A 16028-nucleotide genomic window follows, 5' to 3' on the forward strand; every position below is an offset into this window, starting at 1 on the left:
AATATAGCAGTGTATACTGCGGTCAGGGCACGCAGACAACAACCACTACAGAAGAGCAAAAATGAAAAATCGGCCGATAACGATCGGTGTATACTGTGTTGAAGGTACACAGAACACCCACTAACTACTACAGATGCCAACACACTACACAAGGCCGCCGTGCTGGCGGCCTTATATAGTGTGGGGCGTGTACTACACAGCCTGAGCTATGATTGGCCACAGGCATCCTGCCTGTGGCCAATCATGGCTCTCCTCGCTGCCGGCGCTGAGGTTGGCCAAGCATGTGGGGTCACAGTGCATGCTTGGCCAATCATGAGCCAGCAATGCACTGCGCCATCGCAGTGCATTGTGGGCCGTGAGCGCCACACGAATTTGGTGCGAACGGCCCATAACGTTCGGAATTTGCCGAACGGGGGAACAGCCGATGTTCGAGTCGAACGTATGTTCGACTCGAACACGAAGCTCATCCCTACTACACAGCATATGTTTGCCAGAATTTAGACAACAGGAAATTATACTTCCATCATCAGAAAAGTACAACAGTGATTGATACAGCTGGATATCTTCAGGACATATTTAGGGTGTAGGTGTGCTATTAAAAATCACTCTCTTCACTATGCTAGGTTATCGCACTTTATACTGGCATAGTGAATATAACCACCAAATGCATTTGTAGCAACCTCAGTGTTACTAAAGCCTTGTACACACGGTCGGAGAATCCGTCGGAATGTGTCCTATCGGACCGTGTCGTCTGATAATCCGACTGTGTGTGTGGTATGCATCGGACTGATTCCGTTCGAATCTCCGTCCGACCCAATTTTCCAACATGTTCGAAATATTTCCCGACCAACTGGGCCAGACGGACCTAATCCGATCATGTGTAGAGCATTTTGATCGGACCAAGTGCCACGCATGCTCAGATCAAATTCCTACATCAAAGCTATTGGCTACTAGCCTGAATCTAGTCCCATCGTAACAAAATTACGTCATCACGTTCTGAAAGATCGGATTTTTCGCCAACTTGGCCCGACCGTGTGTATGCAACAGTTTCGGACACAATCCATCGGACTAAATCCGACGGGCAAAATCCGACGTATTTGGTTGGCAGAACCTCCGACCGTGTGTACAGGGGCTAAGAGTAGGTAAATGTAGTTTAGCTCCTCTGTAGGCAGAGGAGCTGGTGCTATTGTGTGTTTGTGTGTGGCTGTGCAGTGCTACAAAAGTTGAACCTCTGTTGCCTCCCCCTGGTTGGAGGAACAGAGGCTAAAGCTTGAATATTTATAGAGTTTCCACCCAATCCCTGGGGAGGCGAGGCACAGAAGGTGGGGAAACAGGTCATAAATTTCCAGGAACCTAGTAGTAGAAGAACAGAGTCCAGAAACCAGTGGCCTGGAAGGGACCCCTGTGCTGGGGGCTCTGCCCCTGGGCAGAAAGAAGGACAGGAGAAGGAGAGAGAGCGGATGGAAGAGAGAAGGTGCAGCTCAAAGCCTCACCCCCTTTTCCAGTTTCAGCTAGGCTTAGCTGGAACCATCCTGACAGACAAGATTCATCCTTTGTAGCAGAAAGTCGGTACAGCAGCCCCTTGGACTGCAGGACACACCAAAAAGGGCCTGAGTGAGTAACTTCCTTATCATTCTACCCCAAGCATGTATAGAGAGGACAGCGAGGTGAAATATTTTGCTTGTCTATGACCAAGGGACAGCTTAGTGCCAGCGCAAAGCAGTGAGAAGTTACACTATATCTCCAGCTTGGGACAGAAGCAGCCAGGTACTTTAGCATTCTTGTAAGGAGCAGCACCTGCATTTTTCAGCTGGAATTCTTCATTGTTATTTTAACTGTGCCATCAATCCCATGGGTGGGCGGCACCTTTGAAGTTAGTACTGTTGCCTAGCAGTCAAAGACATTAGCACGTTTGTTCAAGTTCTACAGTTTTGGGCATCCCATGCCTCCCCATTCCCTATCCAAATTTATCCCCTAAATAAACAAAAACAGAAAAAAATCCCCTTGACTATTTATTGAGCCTGTGAGAAAGTTACACAAACCCTGTTGCCTGGCTGTGTGTGTAAGGGGATGGCCGAAAATCCACGGCCCTTACGGGGGTAGCTCTACACAATACACATTGTAATCTGCAGAGGTCACTCTAATCAGGCTCGGCATCACAGCATATATCTTAGAATGTTATTAACATTTAAACTATTTCATATTTTTCACCTTTTATTGTAACACAACAATAGAAGCAACGGCTTATAAATGGCATTGATATATTGTTGCCGAATAAATTTTTTCTCTATTTCCTGTGGTCCTGAGACATATTACATTTCGATCTGCATTGCACTTTGAGATCTTGGGCAGAGAAAGCAGGAAATCTCTGACACAACCTGAAGATTATTTACTTTATTTTCCTGTTGCCACACAGAGCCGATTGGTACAGTTGGGGAGACACATGTGTTAAAAAAGAAAGGATTACAAAAAAATATTTCTTGAATAACAACTGTTATGGAATTAAAGAATGATTATCATTTTTACAATGGCAGTGTTTTTGCTGATTCACAGCCCCTGGTTTCACATGCAGGGGATTGCAGGGGCGAGGGAGCTGATGTCATTCAAACAGGCAACTGGCACAGCATGCACACTGAGAGGATAGGCTGCTATAGCGTTGCCACTGACAATAGAATAGTGCATGGAAACAGCAGGATCATCAACCAGTATTTAAAAAAAAAATGAACAGATGCACTATGGAAATCTTCGTAAGACAGGTATAGGATATCATTTTAAAAAGGCACAAAGAAAAAAATAGGGTGTAATGACACTTTAATAAATAAATATGGGAGATAGGATAAAAACTGAAACAGAATAAAAAGGAAAGCATAGAATATCGGGATTTCATTTTTCCTGTTTTCTTCTATGAGCTTTGTTTAAAGTGGAAGTAAACCCTTCTATCGTTTTCAGTCAAGGAAGCTGCCATCTTGGCCTCTAATGATTCTTCAACTGCCATAATGCTGCACATGTGATCAGTTATGAAACCAGCCATTGGATGGTTTGAAAGTTTGGTTAAGAGCACAACCAATGTGAAAGTTAGCATTTCCGGCATGCCGGGAATGTAAGTGTTTTTTGAAACTGGGTTTACTTCCGCTTTAATGCCATTGTCAGGGCCGTCTTTAATATTGATTGGGCCCTGGGCAAACCTTTTCTCTCCCCCCCCCCCCCCCCTCCATTCTGAGACATACAAAAAAATAGCAGGTAGACTCAAAATCAGTTTACTGCAGCAGATCACGCAGCGATTACAATTGGTTGCCAGAGGTTACAGCCTATCCTTACCGCTCACTGGCTGGTTGCTAGAAGTTACAACACATAATTTCTGCTTGCCGACTGGTTGCTAGAGGTTACTGCAAATTATTAGCGCTCACTGATTGGTTGCTAGGGGTTACAGCGCATCATTACCGCTTACTGATTGATTGCTAGAGATTACAGCAGATCACTACTATTCACTGATTGGTTGCTACATTGGTTGCACATCATTACCACTCACTGAGCAGTGGAGCAATCCCATATAATTGAGCAAGTAAAGTGGCACATTAATACACATACTACAGGAGAGGGTCAGAGAGTGCAGCCATACTACAGGAGAGGGTTAGAAACTGCAAACATACTGCAGGAGAGGGTCCCAGACTGCGGACATACTGCAGGAGATGACCAGAAACTGCGGACATGCTACAGGAGACAATCAGAGAGCAATCAGAGGCTTAAAATGCTGGGAGGGTGTATATGGATGTCTTCCAGTTCTCGCGCTGCCCGCATGCCCCATGGGACACTGATGGAGGTTAAAGAGCCAATCACAGCGGGTCCTTTACCACGTGATCAGCTGTCAGCAAATGACAGCTGATCGTGGAAGTAAACAGAAGCCAGTTATCAGCTTTTTTTTTCTTCACACTGTCAGCACGAATAAATTAAGAAAACCGCTAAACGGCTTCTGTGAGAGGGACATCGGTCCCCTTAGGGCCCTCCAGTGCCCATCTGTACGGATAATCAGTGCCCACCAGTGCCATCTATCAGTGCCTATCAATGTTGGCAATCAGTTCCCATCACTGCCTCATCATCAGTGTCACTTATCAGTACTTCCTATCAGTGCCACCTATCAGGGCCAATCAGTGCCATCCATCAATGCAGCCTCATCAGTGCCTCCTGATTAGTGTCCACCGGTGCTGCCTCATCAGTGCCCATCAGTGCCACCTATCAGCACCACCTATCAGTACCGCCTCATAAGTGCCCATCAGTGCAGCCTATCAGTGCCCATCAGTGCAACTTCATCAGCAAGTAAGTAAACAGTAAAAAAGGGAGGATAGCCCATATTGGCCCCATAAAGAATGAGGAAGCACATATGGTTACAAAGGATGGGGCAATGGCGAAGGTGTTGAATTTATTCTTCTCCTCAGTCTTCACGAAGGAATCGGGGGGCTTCAGTTACCAAAACTGCAGTGTTTATCCTTATGACACTGTGGCACCTCCGTGGTTAACAGAGGACAGAATGAAAATTAGACTTGGGAAACTTAACATTAATTAATCACCGAGACCAGATGGCTTGCATCCAAGGGTACTAAGGGAACTCAGTCAAGTAATTGCCAGACCATTGTTCCTAATTCTTACTGACAGTCTACTGACTGGAATGGTACCAGCTGATTGGAGAAAAGCCAATGTAGCACCAATATTTAAAAAGGGCCCAAAATACATCCCTAGGAATTACAGACCAGTTAGACTAATATCAATAGTATGCAATCTCTTGGAGGAGGATAATAAGGGACTATATACAAGATTTTAGTAACGAAAACGGTATCATTAGCAGTAATCTGCATGGATTCATGAAGAATCGTTCTTGCCAAACCAATCTATTAACCTTCTATGAGGAAGTGAGTTGCCATCTAGATAAAGGAAGGCCAGTAGACGTGGTGTATCTGGATTTTGCAAATGCATTTGACACAGTTCCCCATAAACGTTTACTGTACAAAATAAGGTCTATTGGCATGGACCATAGGGTGAGTACATGGATTGAAAACTGGCTACAAGGCACATTCAGAGGGTGGTGATAAATGGGGAGTACTCAGAATGATCAGAGGTGGGTAGTGGGGTCCCCCAGGGTTCTGTGCCGGGACCAATCCTATTTATTTTGTTCATAAACAACCTGGAGGATGGGGTAAATAGTTAGTATATGAAATAATTGCATATGTATGGAAAATCAAACCTAGAAAGAGATCCCTTCGCTTGCAAGTCTTGGGGCAGAATGTGTCACCATGCTTTTTGCCTGTATTCACTTGATAGGTTAGAACAGCCTTTCTCAACCTTTTCAACACAGAGGAACCCTTGAAATAGTTCTGCAGTCTCGGGAACCTCTGCTAAAAATTAGAAATCTACAACTCATGATATATTAGTCTAATGGTCAGTGGGAAGAAGGGTCCTTACACTTGTGGTCATTAGGAAGAATTACCTCCTTACAGATAGCTAAAAAGATCAATAGTATTCGTGGGAACTTATGTGAGAGACAGAAATGGCCCAATGCCGAAGAAACCCCTAACAACCTCTGGAAGAACCCTAGGGTTCCACGGAACCCTGGTTAAGAATCACTGAGCTAGAGCGTCTGCAGTGAAGAAAAACATGCTTACTTGGACAACACAAGAGTAGATATTTGAACCCCCATCTTTCCAAAGAATAATTATTTGGCCTCCATCTTTAGTCTATGAACTCCTTAAGTTGGGAGCTTAGAGCTATACAGAACTATATGAACGAAAAGCCCTGAAATTGGATTAGGTTGGGTTTTTCCAGTGATCTTACTGAAAACAATGTATTAACTTTAAAAAGAGAATAATAATTATTATAAAGAATTTTACCTCACTGGAGTCATAAGGGTCAAGCTTTCCCCACGGGCTCTTAGGTCTAGAAGGACTTAGAGGTGGAACCAGTGGTGGACAGCCCCATCCTGAAGGCTGGGCAGTAAGTGTCTGGCTTGAGTTCATTCCCTCATCAATGTCCTTTTTAATGTGTCTAACAGAAAGGAGCTCAGGCTCTACATGGGGCTGCATGGTGTCATTATAAAAGGCTCCCTCGTTGTGTTGATCTCTGTGATATTTCTGCAGCTCAAGGTGTTGTTTTTCAGTTTCCTGCTCCCACCAAAGTTTACCACCCGGATGTTCTTTGCTGAAATTCTCCTCTTGCTCCTCCCAGCGAAGCCTAAACTCTTGCTGACGCTCCTTGCGTTGCCTCTCTTCTTCCTGTTGCTCTCTTCGCAGAGTCTCTTCTTGATGTTGCCTGTGAAGCCTTTCCTCCTCTTCACGTTGCTGCTCCCTGCGGAGCTTTTCATCCTCTTCACACTGCTCTCTGCGCAGCTTTTCTTCCTGATGCTCTCGACGGAGCCTCTCTTCCTCTTCTAGGTGTTCTTTATTTAATATTTCCTCCTCCTCTGGTTGTTCTCTGTAAAGCCTATCCTGCTTTTGCTGGTTTTTCCTGTAGTAGTCCTCCTCCTTTTGCTCTTGTTGTTCCCTTTGGATCTGTTCCTCCTGTTCTTGTTGCTCTCCTTGGGCCCTTGTCTGTTTCCCTGGTTGCTCTATGAGAAGTCTTTCCTTTGGCTCTTGTGCTCTGTTGCTGCTTTCCCCAGGAAATGTACGAATAATTTCTTTTAGCTCCTCATCTTCTGAGTCATTGAGCAGAAAATTGCGGATCTAGAAAAAACACAAAAAAGATTAAAAAAATACAGTTAGTCCCCTACATATGATACAAGATACAAACATACATTTGCATGTCCAATTGTATTAGCTAGTTCACATTTCTGGTGCTTGTGGTTTTGTGTACTTTTCTGTATACAGTACCATATCTATATTTCAACTTTTTTTTCCATATATTATTTGTGAGAAATGTGTTATAAACCCATTACAGTAATTTATTGGGCCAATTGTATCAGTTGGGTACCTAGGCTTACTTTGTTGGACTTACAAACAAATTGGATTTATGAACACGCTATCGGAACAGAACTCATTCGTATGTAGGGGACTTACTGTATTTACTATAAAGGTGAACATTTTTCCCAATTTTTATTTGATGTCTTTAATCACCAATCACATCTTGAAAAGTATGCGGAAAATGTCTGCGTCTGCACTGTTCTCTAACTTAATTTAGACCTCAAATGGAACACAAATTCAATTAGTTGGATGGAACATGGAATATTGACAGGATGTAAAGATCAATCAGACATTCTAATCTGTATTTTTACTAATTACTGTCTTACCCTAAGGGCAGAAATTACAACCCTCCAATGATTTCCATAACATTTTCAAATATTCAAGCACATAGATATATGTAATTTTTAAAAGTGCACACTAAGAGGCTTTCAGGCTATATAAAACCATGATGCCATAGTCACGTTCATATATTTTACATCATGAATGTTACTGATTAAAGGTATCATGGCAAATATATATTTTTAAATTAAAGGAAGTGTTAGGATGATGGCATCAATGAATTAAGGTATATACTAGCTTTGCTAATTTATTTTTGTTTACTCAGTGTTCTGCAAACTTTTGAAATCTTCTGCACAAATAAATAATTCAGAATGCACAGGCTGGATGTAATCTGTTTCTATAGTACTCCATTTAAACAACCAGCACGTAATTTCAGATTTAGGGAGGCGCAAAGTGATTAATCTATAAATATAAATTCCCTATTCTGGAGTGAAAAATCAAAAGATAAATATGTAAAAAGTATTCAAAATAAAATTCATATAAAGTCCCCAAATAGTCCACCACCGTATATAAAACGTGGCCCTCCAAAGAAGTCAGCACAACAAAACGCATTAGGACACTACTGCACGGCGACATCACATGCCATCCTGGAAGTGACATGACAGCATTGGCACACGGAAGGACAGGGTGAGACACAGGGAAGATGGCACACTGAAGGGTAGTGTGCTGGATGGTCCATAGAATGATATTGTTTATTGGATGTATTATTTATTTATTATTACAGGTACTTATATAATGCCATCACTTTACGCAGCACTTTACACATATATATTTTACATTCACATCAGTCCCTTACCCTAAAGGAGCTCACAATTTTAGGTCCCTAACTCACATTCATACATACATATACTAGGGCCAGTTTAAACAGGAGCCAATTAACCTACCCATAGTGCCCTCTTAATACAATTTTAACACGTTTTATACAAGATGGTGGAATATACTTTTTATATATTTATCTTACAATTCTTTACTCTACAAAAAGGAATTTATACTTATAGACTTATCGTTCTGCGCCTCCCTAAATCTGCAATTACTTGCTGGTTGTTTGGATGGATTTTAGTAATTAATAAGGAGTCTGCAGCTGTCCAGTTTGGGTTTGTGCTTGTATGTTTGGTAGTATTTTGTGGATTTTTTATTATTTTATTTATTTTATCACTTTGGGGTTGGGTGATTATATATATACCTACGGTGTGGTGTTGATTGAGTAAATAGTACTGCACTGATGTATTCAACTTGCCCCCCTTCCCTATGTAAGTTGCAATACTTTTTGTAGTCTTTGCCATTTTTCACTTAATTGTGCTATAGCAGATATAAATTTAAAGGGAGGATGTTGGAAAGTGGGTATAGCTGTTGAGAATACACTCACATGCCAACCCCAAAGTTGCTTCACTTACAGGTCACATGACCTGCCACGTTTCATGAACTGCCACTGTTGTAGGTCACATGTCCCAAAAACAGCACTCAGCAGCTCATACATACAATTTTTGTACACATTCTAACAATCTAATCCTTCTTCCAATACCTCTCTAAGTGTAAGTAAATAAACAATGTAACAACAGGCATTAATGTGTAAAACAGACATGAGAGGAGGCTCATAGCAGTAAAGGCACTGATCTGAGAGGCATGGATTTGGACCAAAAGAGATTCTTACCTATTCTATAAAGCCATCCAGGCGAGGCTCTGAAGAAAGGGAAACCTTGATACACATTAGCCGTCTACAAGCATTGTGAATTTACACACATGGACTTAAGCAGATGATGTTATGTTAAAGCTATGATGCAAGCATTGGTTTGTGATACATAACAAAAAATATATTCACCCCCGTTTTATATTATTCAATAAAAATGTGTATTAAGGATAATGCGCTAGGCCTATGTGCCATCTGTGTTTTTCTATACCGATGTGTAAAACCAGCACCGCTCTTCATGCATTAAATTCAACAGTTCTATTTTGCCTAATTCAACATAATCTATAGGCAGTGATTAACATCTTGGCATTCACAATGATACTTGGATTAGGAAATGTTTCATCTCTGTAGCCACCTACCAACTATGGCAGAAATCCATGTGTCTAAATATTTATTGGGGGGTTCACTACTGAGAGAGACCGGCACCTCTAGTGTTAGCGAACCACTCTCACTCTGCATAGCCATGAGCATAGGCATTGCCGGGGGGTGGCTATTGAGGCTTTAGCCCCGAATCTGGAGCCTATAGCCCCAAATTTCGTGCCGCAGGGTCCCTGCCTAACCAGCGGGTCGTAGCTGTGGTGGGCGGGCTGCATGAGGTGGATAAGAGGACAAGTTGGTGGATGAGCAGAGATGACATTTTCTCTCCGCCCACTCCAGGTCACCACTCTTCCGCCCTCACAGCTGGGAAACTTCAATGTGGGAGTGATGTGCGGCGGGGAGCAGAGAGATGACATCATCTCTCACTGCCCACCACACATCAGTGCTCTTCTGCCCTCACAGCATGGGCCTCTTCAATGTCGGAGGTGCAGCAGGGAGCAGAGAGATTACAACATCTCTCACTGCTCACCCCGCATCTCCGCTCTCCTGCCCTCACTACATGGCCCAATGCTGCCAGCCTGCCACCAATGCAGCGAAAATGCACATTTGGTGGCACTGGCTGGCATGGCAAGTGACAATCCACATCAGTTGGCAAATGACAACCCACATTTAGTAGCAGGTGACATGGCAAGTGACAATCTGCAAATGGTGGCAGGTGACGTGACAAGTGACAATCTGCAAATGGTGTCAAGTGACGTGGCAAGTGACACTCTGCAAATGGTGGCAGGTGACGTGATAAGTGACAATCTGGAAATAGTGGCAAGTGGCAATCTGCAAATGGTGGCAGGTGACGTGGCAATCTGCAAATGGTGGCGGGTGACGTGGCAATCTGCAAATGGTGGCAGGTGATGTGGTAAGTGACAATCCACATCTGGTGGCAGGCGACATGGCAAGTGACAATCCACATCTAGTGGCAAGTGACGGTGGCAAGTTAAAAAGCTGCGGGGGCAAGTGACATACTGCATCTGGTGGCAGGGGATGTGGCAAGCGACACATCCAGGGCTCCTACTGATTCTGCATTATAGTGAGTTTAACCACCAGCCTTTGCCCACAAAAAATTGCTTACCACTGGTGTGCCCCCCCCCCCACGGGCATGCAAAAATGTTGGTGACCGTTGCTATGGGCTCTAGCCCCAGATCTTTTGCAGATCCTAGCAACACCCCTGGCCATGAGCATCAATTTTTACCTGATGGTTGAATTTTGTCCTTTCGTCACACGACTGTGTGATCCTCTGATGAATCAATAAAGTCTGTAGGTAGCTTACCATCGATACTACCAGGCAGCCAACTTTCATAAGACTTATGTTTTTATGCTTTTACTGCTCACTCTCCAAGTCTTCCAACATAGGCAGCTTGGAAAAATACATTTTCATATTTTCTGGCTCTGAAAAATGTTTTCTTTCTTTTTAATTATTTTTAATAACTTATTATACACATAAAAACATTCAATTTCAATTCATTTCAAACCATTTAAATATATATAAACATATTTAGCGCCCTGCTCCTGATGGGCAGACGCCCATTTCAAATTTAATTGTCTGAAGCTGTAGTTTGGTACAGACTAATTTCTCTAAAAGTTCTGGTTTCTGTACCAGTCCAGCTGGGTTGCACTGATTCCCACTTGACCGTAGGTGTCGCTGTCACCGTCGGTGGGTGTGGAACAGCAGCAGGCTGGATGCATTGAATGCTACCTCTTGCTCGGAAATGGTTTAGTGGGTGTGGTTTCCCTGCTGTGCCTTCTGGGAGAGGGCATTTAAGGTGCCGACACCATTTTTTTGGCGTCTGTCTCCGGGTCCCTGTCTTGGGGTCCGCTACCCCGACCTCATGGCCCTCCTGGCCTGGGGCCTGTGTAGCATGGATCTGCGCCTCGGGCAGGCTGGCCCGAGGCTTTAAAACTGAGAGTGTAGGCCCAGGAATGTCTTGGTGCCTGCTGATCCAGGGGTGGTCCTGTGCTGTCTTGCCTGCGGGAGAAGCCAAGAAAACTGCAGGATCCAGGGGAGGACTTCTTAGGTGGAGGGGCGAGCACAAGGCTGGTGTCTCTGGAGGAACCTGGAAACTCAGTTGAAGGACGCAACCCAGATCAATATCCTTACAGTATCGCCGGGTCGGCTGAAAGAATCTGGTACTGTATGGTAGTTCTTACTAAAACTCTCAAAATCGCTAAGTTCAATTGACAAGTCTGTGGCAGAGACTTAGTTGAGCATCTCATCAGCTGCTAGGTCAAGTGAGAGGGGCCTATCCGGTGATTGCTGGATCCAGTCTGTGGATCTGTTTGTCCTCTGGATCTGACTAATACCTCTAACCTGCAATTACTAGGTGCCTGAACTCCCCTTCATCCTCTAACCCTCTATTGAAGGACTGTGTATTTTGTCTTTCTTTGGTGCTATCCCTAAATAAATCTTCAAAAAGGACTAAGTGTCGGATTTATCATCATTTGAGCTACTTTCCAACGGGACCCCCCTAAGACAAAGAGGCGAGCAGGTGAGGTAACGGTAAGCCCGAATAAAACCAGCAGCTCCTTCGGGGGTTAGTGCTACACATATAAGAAAACATTCATAATAAACAATACATAAAACACAATCGACACAAACATGGATCTATCTCATAATATACTCAACATGTTAACGATATTCCACCAGCCCCCGCAGTCTAGCCCCCACCCCACCCCAAAAAAAAACACCACACAAGAGTGTATCTTTTATGCTTGTGAACAGTGCCCTAGTCCCTTTCCAATAATGTTAAATTCTCTTGGTGCAATTCCTTCTTATATAAATAAAGCGTGACATATCCCATCCTTTATTGATTTATGAGTAGGAAAATGTCTCAACTTTTTATCCCCTATTGGAGATTGCTTGTTAAAGTGCCTATTTCCGTAAGAAGAAAAAAACAAAAACTTTATGATTACCTTCACCCTTTGAAAAATGTTTTCTAATGCCGCATACACAAGATCGGAATTTTGGTCGGAAAAAACTCTGATGGTGTTCCCGACAGGATTTCGCTCAAGCTATATTGCATATACACAGTCACACCAAATTCTGACCGTCAAGAAGGCGGTGACGTACAACACATACGACGGGACTAGAAAAAGGAAGTTCAATACCCAGTAGCCAATAGCTTCCATAACATAGTTGAATCTGAGCATACGTGTGTTTTTGCGTACACACGATCGGAGAATCGGAGAGAACATGCTCTCAAATTTTTGCTGGTGGGAATTCGGCCAGCTAAATTCCGATGAAGCATACACACACGGTCACATTTTCCGATGAAAAGCTCTCATCGGTCTTTTGCTGGCCGAAATTCCGTTTGTGTGTACGTGGCATAAGGGGTTGCAGCAACTATTTTTATATAGTGTTTTCAGCAATGTTTTGTGGACATTAATGAAAGAAGCATTGATTATGTCAGCAAAACTCACAGTAAATACACGGACAAAGAAAGCAATCAATATATTCAATCATGATGACAATGCAGTGATCTTTACTAATACCACAGTAATATGTCAGTGAGCTTTACAGCTTCCAAATCATCAAGTCAGCATAGGCGGCAATAAACAAGGCCCTAACATACAGTATTCAACAATCCTTTATCGAACAACAAAGGTTCGCATATATCAAAGTACAAGCATTGAAAACTTTCAGTATTTTTCCCATTTTGTGCAGAACTTTCCTTATCATCCACACCAGTTCCTGCCTTCGGAGATTATATTTCAAGTTCTCCATCAGCCTAATTGGAAGGTTGATATCTCATATATGTGCACTAGGTCCAACACTGAGGCTTGAAACTGGCTGAATTATGGCAGCCTATGTGGTGAAGCTTTGCAAGGCATTTTCTAAATCACAGCTCAGTACATGATCAGTAAATGGTCATATAAAAAGCTTGAAGGCTTTTGTACTGCATTGTTCAACATCTTGATATAAGAAAACTAAAGTGTATGTCTGGGCAAAACATTTCTGTAATGTGTGCCCAATTTCTCATGTTTTATTTATTTTTTTAAGCAAAAAAAGTATTTTTTTTTTTTTTAAATGCTGCAAGTACTGAAAAATAATGACTGAAAAGCCCCTAAGTTGCTGTAGTGACTTCTAGGCTCATTTCTTCAGTCGAACCACAAACAGGGTTGCAAGCCCTGATTAGTTCTCTTTTGCAGATTACAGAACACCTGGGTGACAGAACCTTAAAAAAGAACTCCAGGCTTCAGTGAACTTTAAATAGTTTATTTGGACTAATCTGGTCCAAATGAACTACTTACTTCACTTACAGATGCATCGGCTGTGTGCGTTGTGTAAACTATATGTAGCCTCAGCTGCATATAGTATACAATGCTGTGTTCCCACACCAGGACAGGACGCTCCCCCTCCCCCCCATATTCTTGAACAAAAGTGCTGCTCAGACATTTAGACTCCTTTCACACCAAGGGCATTTTGCAGCCGCTATAGTGTTAGAAATAGCGCCTGCAATCTGCCCTAAAACAGCTGCACCATTGTCTGTAGTGTGAAAGCCTCAAGGGCTTTCACACTGCAGTGGTGCACTGGCAGGACGTCAGGAAAAGTCCTGCCAGCAGCTTCTTTGGAGCGGTGAAAGGGCGGTGTATTTACCGCTCCTCTACCGCTGCTCCCCATTGAAATCAATGGGGCAGCACTGTAATACCGACGGAAAAACGGCGCTATTACGGCGCATTGCCGGCGGTTTCAACCCTTGAAATGTGCCGCAAATCCAACGGTAAAACGCCACTAAAAATAGCAGCGTTTTACCGCCGACGCTATGGGTGGCGTGGTGTGAAAGGGGTCTCACAGGGAGCTTTGAGAACCCCTTCTTCTGTGGCATTTAACAGAAAAAACTCAATTATCACTCAGATATACATCCACACTAAACTGGATTCTACTTTGGCTGCCTCTCTCCCATCTAGCTGTATTTGTGATATAAAAACAAAGATGGCCCACAAATTCCTTCAATTAAACTGTGATAATTAAACATGCTTATTGGCACCCCCCCCCCCCCCCCCCCCACATAAATGGTGCTGTACTTGAGCTTCAGTCTAAATGAAAAGATCTAGGGCTAAGATTTGTCGCTAGTTTAATATTTGATCCACATGCACAAAAATATTGTCAGAACATCTTTTTCCACTTGAGAAACATTGCTCGGCTGCGTCCTATGCTATCTTACACTGTAGCTGAAGAGATGATCCATACATGCTTGACTACTGCAATGCTCTACTCACTGTTGTTCTTAAATCCACTACTCCACGAAATAATTAACCTCTTGACATCCACGCTATAGCCAAATGACGGCCACAGTGCAGACCTGAATTCCCGACGGCCTCCCCTGTGCACGCTCCCTGCGCACGCCCTACAGATTCACCGATCCGAGTAAGGGGCCGGTCCCACCAGTGACAGCTGATCACATGATCAAAATAAAAGCTCGGTGATCGTTTTTTTTTTCTCACGCTGACAGCGGAGGAGAAAAAATAAGCCGATCATCGGCTCATCTGAAAGGGACATCGGTCCCAAAGAGGAAGAGGCAATTATGCCTCATTTATACCACCTGACAGTGCCCACAAGTACCACCTATCAATGCCCACAAGTGCCACCTATCAGTGCCCACCAGTGGTGCCAATCAGTGCCACCTAGAAGTTCTGCCTATCAGTGTAGAAGATCAGTGCCCATCACTGCCACCTATCAGAGCCCATCAGTGCCACCTCATCAGCGTACATCAATGACGGACAAAAATTACCTGTTTTCAAATTTTATAACAAAATAAATAAATAATAATTTGGTCTTAATCGCATAGGTGATCTAATACCACCAAAAGAAAGCTCTATTTGTGGGAAAAAAATGATAAAAATTTAATTTGAGTAAAGTGTTGTATGACCACGCAATTATCATTCAAAGTGCATCAGCGTCGAAAGCTGAAAATTGGTCTGGATAGGAGGGGGGTTTAAGTGCCCAGTAAGCAAGTGGTTAAATGAGAAGTCCAGCCTAAACTCGTTTGGCTGGGCTTCTCCTAAGGGTCACAGGAGTGCAATTCGTTTTGCACTGTGACCTGTTTTCGGCAGAGAGCGGACTGAAGTCCACTCTCTGCTGAGGTCACAGGAATTAGTCCAGGCATTAGTCCAGGCACAGCGTTACCACGACAATAAAGTCGGAATTTGTCTGGTGCCGGGACATATACCCGTCTCAGCCTCTCAGCGAGCCGCTGAGAACCTGGGAAGGCCGCTCTCCCGCCCCTCCACAGTCAGTGCTCCAGTGAGCATGGGGGTGGGGCAGAGAAGAGAGCTGCTGACTGACAGGCAGCAGCTCTCTGCTCGGGGTGCTGAGAGAACCAACCCATCAGAGATGTTCGATCGCTCGCTTCTCAGTGCAGAGTCAGCAGGGGACAGATACAGCATCGGCCTATGCTGCATCCACCTAGGTAAGTATGATGGGAAAAAAAAAGAAGCATACTTCTCTTTTAACTACAATATGTACATATTCTGCAGCCAGAATCCGGACTCGGTCTTTTAAAAGTTATCACATTATCCCTATCCTGGAGCCCTTGCACTGGCTACCTGTCAGGTTTCACATAGACTTTTAAGTGATACTAAAGTCTAATTTGCTTGCTTAAAAATAAAAAACGCGTCATACTTACCTGCTCTGTGCAGTTGGTTTTGCACAGAGCAGCTCAGATCCTTCTCTTTTCAGGTCCCTTGCC

The 16028-nt window shown here is 43.6% G+C and overlaps 1 protein-coding gene across 3 annotated transcripts in view; it reads right to left on the minus strand.

The window, feature by feature from the left end:
- LOC143982165 (septin-5-like) overlaps positions 1–16028 on the minus strand; it is a 106417-nt gene that overhangs the window by 47882 nt on the left and 42507 nt on the right. For all 3 annotated transcript variants that reach the window (XR_013274408.1, XM_077480636.1, XM_077480635.1), the window contains exon 2: positions 5880–6707. Coding sequence is in view for 2 of the 3 variants with exons in the window: in XM_077480636.1 (XP_077336762.1) it covers positions 5880–6707 (828 nt within the window). In the remaining variant the exon portion in view is untranslated. The remainder of the gene's footprint in view (positions 1–5879; positions 6708–16028) is intronic.

This window comes from Lithobates pipiens, unplaced genomic scaffold, assembly GCF_037356315.1.
Source record: "Lithobates pipiens isolate NorthernLeopardFrog02 unplaced genomic scaffold, aLitPip1_a1.2 Scaffold_16, whole genome shotgun sequence".
In the NCBI taxonomy this organism is placed as follows: domain Eukaryota; kingdom Metazoa; phylum Chordata; class Amphibia; order Anura; family Ranidae; genus Lithobates; species Lithobates pipiens.